At 37.5% G+C, this 10,226-nt stretch overlaps 1 protein-coding gene across 1 annotated transcript; it reads left to right on the top strand.

Annotated features, from left to right (window-relative positions):
* Nucleotides 1-850: 850 nt before the first annotated feature.
* On the top strand, nucleotides 851-7,289 carry prr35 (proline rich 35). The gene is made up of 3 exons (XM_056738776.1): nucleotides 851-944; nucleotides 3,936-5,487; nucleotides 6,047-7,289. Exons 2-3 carry the CDS (start codon nucleotides 4,142-4,144, stop codon nucleotides 6,714-6,716), a joined length of 2,016 nt encoding a protein of 671 aa, XP_056594754.1. The 5' UTR covers nucleotides 851-944; nucleotides 3,936-4,141; the 3' UTR covers nucleotides 6,717-7,289.
* Nucleotides 7,290-10,226: the final 2,937 nt, after the last annotated feature.

The raw sequence follows: 10,226 nt of genomic DNA, 5'->3' as shown, positions 1-10,226 counted from the left end.
CCCTCCTAGAGAATATATATATATCTGCCTCTCTCTCTCTCGTTCATCCATGTGTGTGTGTGTGTGTGCATCTCTCCCCTCATAAAACACCAGAACACACATCATCAGCCGCCTCTGTGGATCATGACACAGACACACATCAGGTAAGAGAACATTATCAAAAAAAATAAAAGTTAAACTGATGTAAACAGAAATATTTTTTGTGCGTTTAGAGTTGTGATGCTAAAATCGTTTGGTTGAAACCGCTGTTTGAGAATTCTCATACACTGTTGGAAATAATGCATGCTTTAAAAAATGTTATATATGATTTCATGTGAGATTCATTATTTTATGTAATCTCTCTATAGAAACTCCAATAGTTTAATTCCAGTTTGAGAAAATGGTAGTATTTCTCTGCAGTGGTTTTATTGGTTTTAAAATGCCTAAACCTATTTAAAGAAATTAAATTGCTACTGTATTTTACTATGAATATGAAATAAGATTCCTTGTGCTGAACATATAGTTTATTTATGCAAGGTCTAGAAAAAAAATCTATGACCTGCTGTGTGCAATGTCATGATAAATGTTGTGCAAATAAATTACAGTAACAAAGATCTTTCTTTTACTTTTTTTAATAAGTGCTTTTTTAATAACTACTAACTATCTATAATCTGCATCGTATTTTAATGATTTTACTTCTAAAAGCAAAATTTCTAAATTACAATTTTTTTATTTAGTTATATTAAATATCATATAGTTATACAATTGAGAAAACGGGCTCTGTTCAAAATATATCTTTCTAATTTGATACAAAAGGGTTTAAAAGCTAATGAAAGCTTATAAAACAGTAGGAAATTGACATATTTTTCTATATTATTACTGTCCTTCTGTCGAATTCCAGACACTTCAGTGGAATGAGAAGATTGCGTTAGTCATGACCAAAGTCATTCAGCACCGCTTTGGAGGTAAACACACACACGACACAACATAACAGCACATACACATGATGACCTTCACAATAAGTCACACAAAATAATGTAAAACTAGAAAATATATACATTTCAAAGAGAGCCACCAAAAACTATATCAGAAAAATAGATTTTAAAAGACAGTTTACATTTTAGTCGTTTCAATCCGTCCATGTGCTTTGTGAACAGCTGTAGCTGTTTCATATGTGTGTGAGCGTGTTATCAGTGTTTAGATTTGTCCTATATGTCGATGCTTTTAGTCTCTATTTAAGTGAGACAATACATGAACAGAAACCGATAGGCGCGATTGTATGAGGGTCATTATAAAACCCTGAGGGCCTTAAAACTTAACACACCACAAAGACTGTCCCGCAGTGAGAACATCTCTAAAATAATTCTATTGATTAACACTAACAGTAGCATTTCATGTCCATTTAAAACCAAAAAACAAGGGGGAGGGGGACCTACGCACAATAACTGCAAACACACAAAACACATATAGCGCTGTCCTGGGATGTTCCTGTCAATAAACTATAAAATACAAGGGAGAATTAACCCAAAGATTTGAAATTCTTTCATCATCTATTCAAACCTATATGACGTCCTTTCTTCTGCAGAACACAAAAGAAGATATTTTGAAGATCGTTGATAGACAAACAACACTGAACTACATTGACCTCCATTGAACAAACACAAAACCCCTAAGACATTTCTGAAAATATCTTCTTTTGTGTTCCACGGAGGAAAGAGTCATGTGGACATACATAAATGATGACAGATTTTGTGTTTTTAGGTGAAATATTCCCTTAATGTTAAACTCCAAATCAAGACCCTTTGTGACAACGCAACAGACAGAGATGAAGTTGCAGTTATGAGCTCCGTTCTGCACTGAATGTCGTAATAGATGAAAGTTTGGTGAAATTTGTCCTCAATAGTCTTCTTTCGAACTAAATGACTGCAGGCTGTGATGTACCCAACACGTAGAAACTCAAGCCTCACAGTGAGACATTTCCTGAACCTCCATCTCAGTTCTATTTCATTATAGCCTTCAACCTGAAGGATAATGCCAGAAGCAAAAAATAAATCATCAAGAACAAATCATTTTTACAGAATATTCGGCATAAGAGAGAACTGTTTTAAAGAAAACGCTCTTGGAGCCATCTTCAATCATTACACTTTAATTCAGTTTTTGGTGTCCTCCCTTAAAAGAGAAAAATAACAGACATGTCTCTTGGAGATCAATGAGATTAAATGAAGAGCAAATTGAAACGTTTCTTAAATATCATCTTTATCATAGAGTAAAAAGAGATACAAAGAGTAAAAAATGGCACAAATGTCTCTGTCATTAGAGAAGAGATGTCAACAAGGTGTCAAACTGAGCTCAGATTTGACAAGTCTAGACAAAATCAAAAGTCAATATTATTAAAGATCTCAATATGAACTCAAACATTTCTCAACAGATTTACCCAAATTTAGATTATTTGACCTCTACAGTCTAACTTTTTTTACAACTCAATACACTTCATTTAAACCTTTTGAGCTATGAAAGAGTTAACGTTTGAGAAAGAAATTAGTTTTTATTAAAAAAAAATATAATTTTATACACTTAATCAATAATACATTTTGGTGTATAAATAATTAGCCATAATTACAAATAAACTGTAAAACATTATACATTTATTTGTGAAATTCCAGATTGCTCGAATGATAGTAATTTGTCCATCAGATTTAGTATATTTGTGTTGTTTTAAACACAGATTAAAAGGAAGTTTCTCTGATACGGAAACAAATTAAAGGAAAAGTGAATCAGTATAAAATGTAAATTGGTGCATTCTTTAATTCAAGGAAACGCAGGACAAAAGCAAGCCCTTCAGAATGTCTCAGAACAAAAGGACAGTGCAGAGGAATGGACAGAGCAGAGGAATGGACAGATAGGATCTAATGAATGAGAAGAGTGGTGGATTGTTGGTGGACAGTCTGATAGAATGAGAGTAACCGCAGTCAATCTGTCTTGACCCACATTCTTTCACTAATGATGCCTCACGGGCATCATGTCAATCTCTCATTAACACACATACACATGGACACGCTCGCATCCCTCTGCCCTTTATCAGTGTGTGCCTACAGCTGACCTTCAGGGTCCTACACTCAACATTAGAACTCATGTACAGGTGCAGACCCCTCACCACACACACACACGCACGCACACAATAGCACATCACCTGTCTTTGCTAATAACAATATGCACACAGACCCGGTATTATTGAGAAAAAAATCTCTCTTGTGTAAAGTTTAAAGATTTATAATGACATAACTTCTCAGATGACATCACCACCTCTTTATTTTTTAAGCTATCATCTCCATCCACCTGTCATATAGAGACCACCAATCAGAGATCACCAGATTAATATCTATACGCCGCCAAAAATGTATACTTATACTAAGTATTTTTTTTACTCATCTCTCAATGTGGTTGTATTAAACAAACTTGAATTTAATTTTATGTTTTACATAATTTTTCTTACAGATGAACACTTGTTCTAAACAAGATTTAATATCTTAGGTCACTTTCTGTATGAAAGAAAAGCTTCGTAATAAATTAAATTTCTTCATTGTTTAAGTAATAATATTTGCCAGTGTGTTCAGAAAAAAAACCCTGTATTAAGTATTTAATAAGGAGGTCAAACTAAACGGTATATTTTCTTATAGAAAACAAATTCAGTGTAGTCTTATATATTTAGTGTAGTTTTATATTTATGCATTTGGGAGATGCTTTTATTTAAAGGGCCAAAAGAGTTCATTCAAGGTGTATATTTGTATTAATATGTGTGTGTTTGAACCCACAACCTTTGTGTTGCTAACATCAGTTGAACCGAGATTTATTTTCCTCTTTATAATTTATCAGATTCTGATATATTGAATATAAACCTGAATACTCCTGAATAACCTGAATAATGTTTTAACCAATTTATTTTTTCTTCTCAACAGCTGACAAGGACACTTTGGCCATCTGATGGTTGCATCCCTACATGACTCAATTCTGACCTGCTAACACTCACCCTCACAACATACAATTTTTTTAATTTCTTTATCCAAGCAACGAGCACTAAATCCATTCAGCCTCACAACACATAGAAAACAACATTCTCCTATAACCAAATACAACTCTTTTCCCCATCTGTCCACACCCCACCATGTCGAAGGATGACTGTAAGGTGGGCTGTAAACACAAGGAACGAAAGCCCAAAAAGCCGCACTACATCCCTCGACCGTGGGGCAAACCGTACAACTACAAATGCTTCCAGTGCCCCTTCACCTGCATGGAGAAATCCCACCTGTACAACCACATGAAATACAGCCTATGTAAAAACTCCCTCTCGCTGCTCATCGAATCTGACTGGCCTTATAGAAAAGGCACCCCGCTCCATCCGGACCAACTCCGGCTCCAGCAGGGAAACCCCCACTTACGTAGTCCCTCCAAGAGTCAGTCGGAGCGGGCCGCCGTGCCAGAGGAACCTCCTCATTCAGGCTCGGGGGATGGTGAGACGGGGAACGCAGAGGGTGAGACTGAGCGAGAGGCAGAGAAAGACATTGAGGGAATGGAGACAAACGGATCCAGTGCAGATCCGGCGGAGACATGTTCCAGAGTAGGAACCAAACGGTCCAAACAAGAGGCGGATTTGTTGATGGCCGACGTGTTCTCGCTTGAGGAGCAATTATTGCGAGCACGCTCCGTTGAAGTTGAATCCAAACTGAGACACTACAGGCTCTCCAAATCATGCCTTGCTGGACCGGCCGCCTTGCTTTCGGAACAATGGCGCATCCTTAGCAACCAGATCTCCAAACCTAAATCAGACACCGTCCCGTCGTCTTTGTCCTGTTACGCCCAGCCAACATCAACAGGACAGCTAGAATGCTCCGACACTTCTGGTTTCAATCTGTCTTTGCTCGGGGTCGGATACCCGCTGGCCCCCGGACTCCTCTCATATCTAAACCCTCCGCTGGGCATCCCGACGGCGAGCACGGCAACAACAACAGCACACGCTCAGATCTCTCCGCTGCCATTCTTAGGATCGAGCGCACAACTCGCTCACACTCAAAGACACTCGGACAGATCTCTGATTTCTCCTCAACTCTATTATCCATTCCTGTGTGAACACAGCTTTGGAGCTTCAAGCACGACTTCATCCGAGACGGCTAAAATGATGAAACCCGCAGCCATGAGTCTGCCACCCCATTCTTACCCCTCCAAACTCAACCTGTGGAAGGTCCCGACTTTGCGGCCCAATCAAAGCTCACCTGCGGCCTGGCTGTCTCACACCTGTGTCTCACAAGAACCGAGTCTTGGCGTGAAGGAGAGGCTCCGGTCGAGAGAGGGGAGGAGCGGATGGCAGCAGGACGCTTCCACAGAGCAAATTTTGAAGAGGACGGCAACGTCGCTGGACTCCAACGGTGCACCTGTGGAGAAAAAATCAACATTTGAAATTTCCCTCGACTCGCTCAAACACTCTCAGAAATCCAGCCGACTATCTGTACACAGGTAAGACAGAACTTTTAAAACACTTGAACACAAGGCACAACTCAAAGGTTGCTCTTTTATAGCTCATGAGATAATACATGAGATTTCTTTAATATCTCAATTATTCTCCTAGACATTAATGAGACTAATTGGAGTTCAAATTAAATTTTCTCAACCGTGTCTTAGATATTTCTCCTCAGAAAAAGTGGCCGATATCTTACAAATGTCTGTTATTAAAGTTTCAGAAGAGATGTCAACAATGTCTCAAAATGAGCTCAGATTTGTCAAGTCTGCAATCAAAAGTCAATTTTATTGAACTATCAAACATTTCTCATAAAAGTTACCCAAATTCAGATTCTTTTACTTTTAGAATTTATCATCTGAGAAACATCTGAGATTAAGTTGATACTTAAAACAACTGATGAAACAACTGAGAACTCAATATCTCTTGAGCTCTGATAGATCAACATCTGTTTAGAGTCTAGACAATTGTCTATTCTCTCTCTCTCTCTATTAATGTGCACACTCAGGTTGGAGTTGATAAATGGTATTTAGATTCAATTAAACTGTCTTTCCCCAGCGCCTGCAGTGAAGCCGCCTCCCCGCTGCATGTGTCTGAGCAGCTGGAGGTGAGACAGAGAGGAATGGAGACAGAGACGGACCCCGCGGCTGCACTCCTGAAGGATTTCACCACCCTGCTGCACGAGTACCAAAACACGGAGCAGCGGGCCGCGTCGCTTCCCGAGCAGAGCCACCTGTGGGCTCATCTGGGAAAGATCCGCTCGGAGCTGTCGCACATTCAACAGGCGCTGGAGCGGACTGCTCCCTCCAACGACGGACCCCTCGACCTCTCCGTCAAAAAAGACCCGACGGGAACCACAAACGCGCCGGGGCACGGTGCAGAAACGAAAACGACGGTCGATGAAAATGACACGGAAACAGAAGAGGAGGATGATGAGGAGGATGATGATAGCGGACAGACAGTGAGAGACAGACAGAAATGTTCTTTGGAAAAATTGATGAAGCTTCAGTCGCAGGGGCCGGTGGTGAAGACGGAGGTGATGTCTGACGGAGGGCTCACGATACGCTCCGACAGCGCCGACGTTCTGTGGCACAGCAGGACCACGAAGTGTGAAGCCGACTCGAGCGTTCTTCTGTGTTCCAAAACCCCAAACAGACCTTCATCCATACAGCACATGGACACACTGTGTCCGACCAGCCCGCTCACGACCACTGATACCATGGTGTAGCAAACAGAACCACAAAAAATAATGATACAAACAACTGCAACAAAGGAAATGTTGTAAAACAATAACTTTTGCACTCATACAGTGAGGTTCAAAGTCTGAGAACACTCACTCAAAAAATATGTTTGATCGGTTTGATTTAATCACATTTAACGTTTTCGTTGTTATGTTTCATACAACAAGTGAAGCATTGAATCAATATTTGACATATTTGCTTTTGCTGTAATATATACGAAACCTGCACGTTTTTATTAGCACGATTTGAGAATGTTCAAGAGCATCTTGTGTTCTTCAATGTATGAAAAAACATCTGAACTACGGTGCAAAAGATTTAACACAAATCTGTTTATAGTGGCCAAAATATTTCTTGTTAATCTGAATATTTCTTTGACATTTTTAGAAATCCTACTTTGTTGATTTTTAAGGTAAAGATTGTGAACCACAGGTTTTTCATGAGGTCTCAGACATTTGAACTCGGCTGTATACCAAAGCTCACTGTAAAATAACTTTAAACTTGTATGCTTCATATATTATCATCAAATGTATGGTAAACACATTCAATTTTGATTCTCTGATATTAACACAAGAGTACACAAGCAGCTCTGAACTAAGTGTATTTAATATCATCATTATACATCACACCTCAGGACAATAACTGAAATTAATTATTTAATTTAAAGAGGGACAAAATAAGGTGAAAAATCATCATACTTAAATGCCTTACAACATAAAGAAATTGAAAAAAGATCTAAATACATGATTATTGACCATTAAAGTTCTCTAATTTTGATATTACAAATTATTCAATTACAAAACATCAAACACAGATTAAGGATCGATAAACTATTAACTTTATGTTTTAATATTAATTATGTGTGATATATTAATGAATTGGTCTCACGTATTTGACACATTTGTTTTATTTCACATTGATTCACTTTATTTATTTATGTATTTGTGTAAATATGATAGGATCTCTTACAGAGACATTTCAACTGTGATATTCCAAAGAGATGATTGTTTGACAATAAAACAAAACATGCCAGAACATACTGCTTTAATCTGACATTACTGTTTCATCTGTGTGAATTTATACTGTATTAAGAGATGAATGATTCAGTTAATAAACAAAACACCCAGTAATAAAATGAAATAAGTATGAATGTTTTAACTTGTTTGGAGAGAACAATTAACCTGTTTTCAGTCCCATGGAGTTTATAGTAAAACAGAATAAATGCAGGCTTTCTCATGCGTAAACTTTTGTGGAAAAAGGGTTCAGGTCTGTCACAGCATGAGGTAGGCTAAAATGTGCTTGAAGGTAACTATTTAAAGCTAACATATGTGCTCACATGTAAACTGTATGTGTATTGGTGTTGACATTGTTTAAGTGCTTTGATAAAGGTGAGCATACCTGAGCAGAGAGGTCTCAGTGCTCAAAGGTTAAGTCTCCAGAGGGTGGAACAGAAAAGCTTTGAGCGGCCCCCCACCTCTCTCACCCGCTTCCACACACACCTCTGAAAGGTCATCTGCCAGACACGGGAGAAAAATTGCAGCGTGGTCACACCAGACAGGACAAACACAGATGACTTCTAAGGTATCTGACTTTATCTATGCTAATAAAGTGCGTTCAAGTTCATATATTTCATTTGACCAAACAGTTCTGTTAACTGTGGAAAATGTCATCTTAATTAACTGATTTAACATTTTTCAAATAAAATACTGTTAGGTATATACTGTATACTGTAGGCCGTATATTTAAATGTTTCCATTTAATGCATAAACCAAGCCAAACACCTACAATACAATTGGTAAATTAACTTTTTTTCTATTAGCATCTTTATGAAGACATTCCCTAATAGCCTATTAAACATTTGTTGTTCAACCATATAGGCTTATGTTTCCAAAAGAGCAAAACTGAATTAATATATTTTTTTAAGTAACCAGAGAAGATAAATAGGCCTTGCTAGCTATAGGTTGAATTCGGATAATCTGGGACATTTTTTGCAATGCAGACATCTGCGATATATTTGGATATCTATCTAACACATTAGGTCAACACATTAGACTTTTCTGAGAGAGACCCATCATCATCTATATAATGTTATAACCTCAAGTAATCCACATTACCCATTTCTCTTCCGGCATATATAAACCCTTTTATTCGATTTATAAAGTCCCTAAATGCACATTTCCCCCATTTGAAGACTGTCCCAGATTACCTATAGCATGCTGTCCCACATTCTCAAGCACATTTTACTATGTGGGACAACACAATTCGTTGTTTGAAAGAAAGAAAAAACTTAAACACATTTTCAAAACTTTAATACATATTTTGTTCCTAGAATAGATCACAGATCAATCAAAACATATCAGAATAATTTAATAATAATTTATAAATTTGCAACCACGAACGATGACAAATTCCATAAGCACATTTCTGAGATTGAAGTTTTAAACAATCACCTCATGTTAACTGCATGAGCAGATAAACGCGACGCTTGCCGTCTTCTGAGACACCGGGGATTTTGCTGTCACGTGACTGCAGGGGGCGCTAGAGATCTTTCCTGCATTGCTGCTGAAAAACATGGACATCATAGCCCGAGTTTTAATTAACTGGTTAGTTATAAATGTTTATAATCAAAACTTTTTAAACATTTTCGGATTTTTTTAGTTTAATTAATATTCTTACCTGATTATTAATTTCTATACAAAAATTATAATTAGAAGAAAATATATAATTTGTAGCTCGAGGCTGTGATTACAATAAATTCCTTTTAGTATGTTGGTTGGTAACAAACTTTGGAAACTATTGCCTGGCAACTGTATAAAAATATTAAATAAAGAATATTTAAAATTATGTGTCTAGTTGGTTAAACCACTGAACTGGTAAATCATAGGTTGCTGGTTCCATCCCAGCATCCACCACCAGTGTGTCCTTGAGCAAGACACTTTACACCATGTTGCTCCAGGGGGATTGTCCCTGTAATAAGTGCACTGTAAGTCGCGTCTGCCAAATGACTAAATGTAAATGTAAATGTGAATATCAGAATATTTCCCATGACCTGTCAAATCTTTAAAGAGCACAAATTAAGATTATTCAGAATAACAGAAAAGATTAGAAAACATGTAGACTTTAAGATTCTGGTCAACATTTTACTCTACAAAACAGCTAAACAGACACCAAATCTAGAACGAGCGAACAGAATCACATCTCTATAGATCACAATCAGATCCTGTGCACAAAACAATTATTGTGTGTGCGTGTTCAGTTCAGCATAGCAGGATTAAGACTGATCCTATAGATAAACATATAGCTACACAGACACACGGACATAAACACAGACATGCAGTATTACTGAGCTCGACACAGCTGTGATGGCCAATCCCCAACAAATCCTGTGAATCGAGTCTATCCCCACATTTGCTTCCAAGACTCCACTTCAGAGATAATATATAAACATAATCAGGATAATTAAACTTTACTTTCTTTTATTTGTTTATGAATGATTTACA

Source organism: Triplophysa dalaica, chromosome 23 (genome assembly GCF_015846415.1).
Source record: "Triplophysa dalaica isolate WHDGS20190420 chromosome 23, ASM1584641v1, whole genome shotgun sequence".
Lineage (NCBI taxonomy): Eukaryota > Metazoa > Chordata > Actinopteri > Cypriniformes > Nemacheilidae > Triplophysa > Triplophysa dalaica.
The sequence above is the reverse complement of the archived record's forward strand: the minus strand, read 5'-3'. Positions and strand labels throughout refer to the sequence as shown.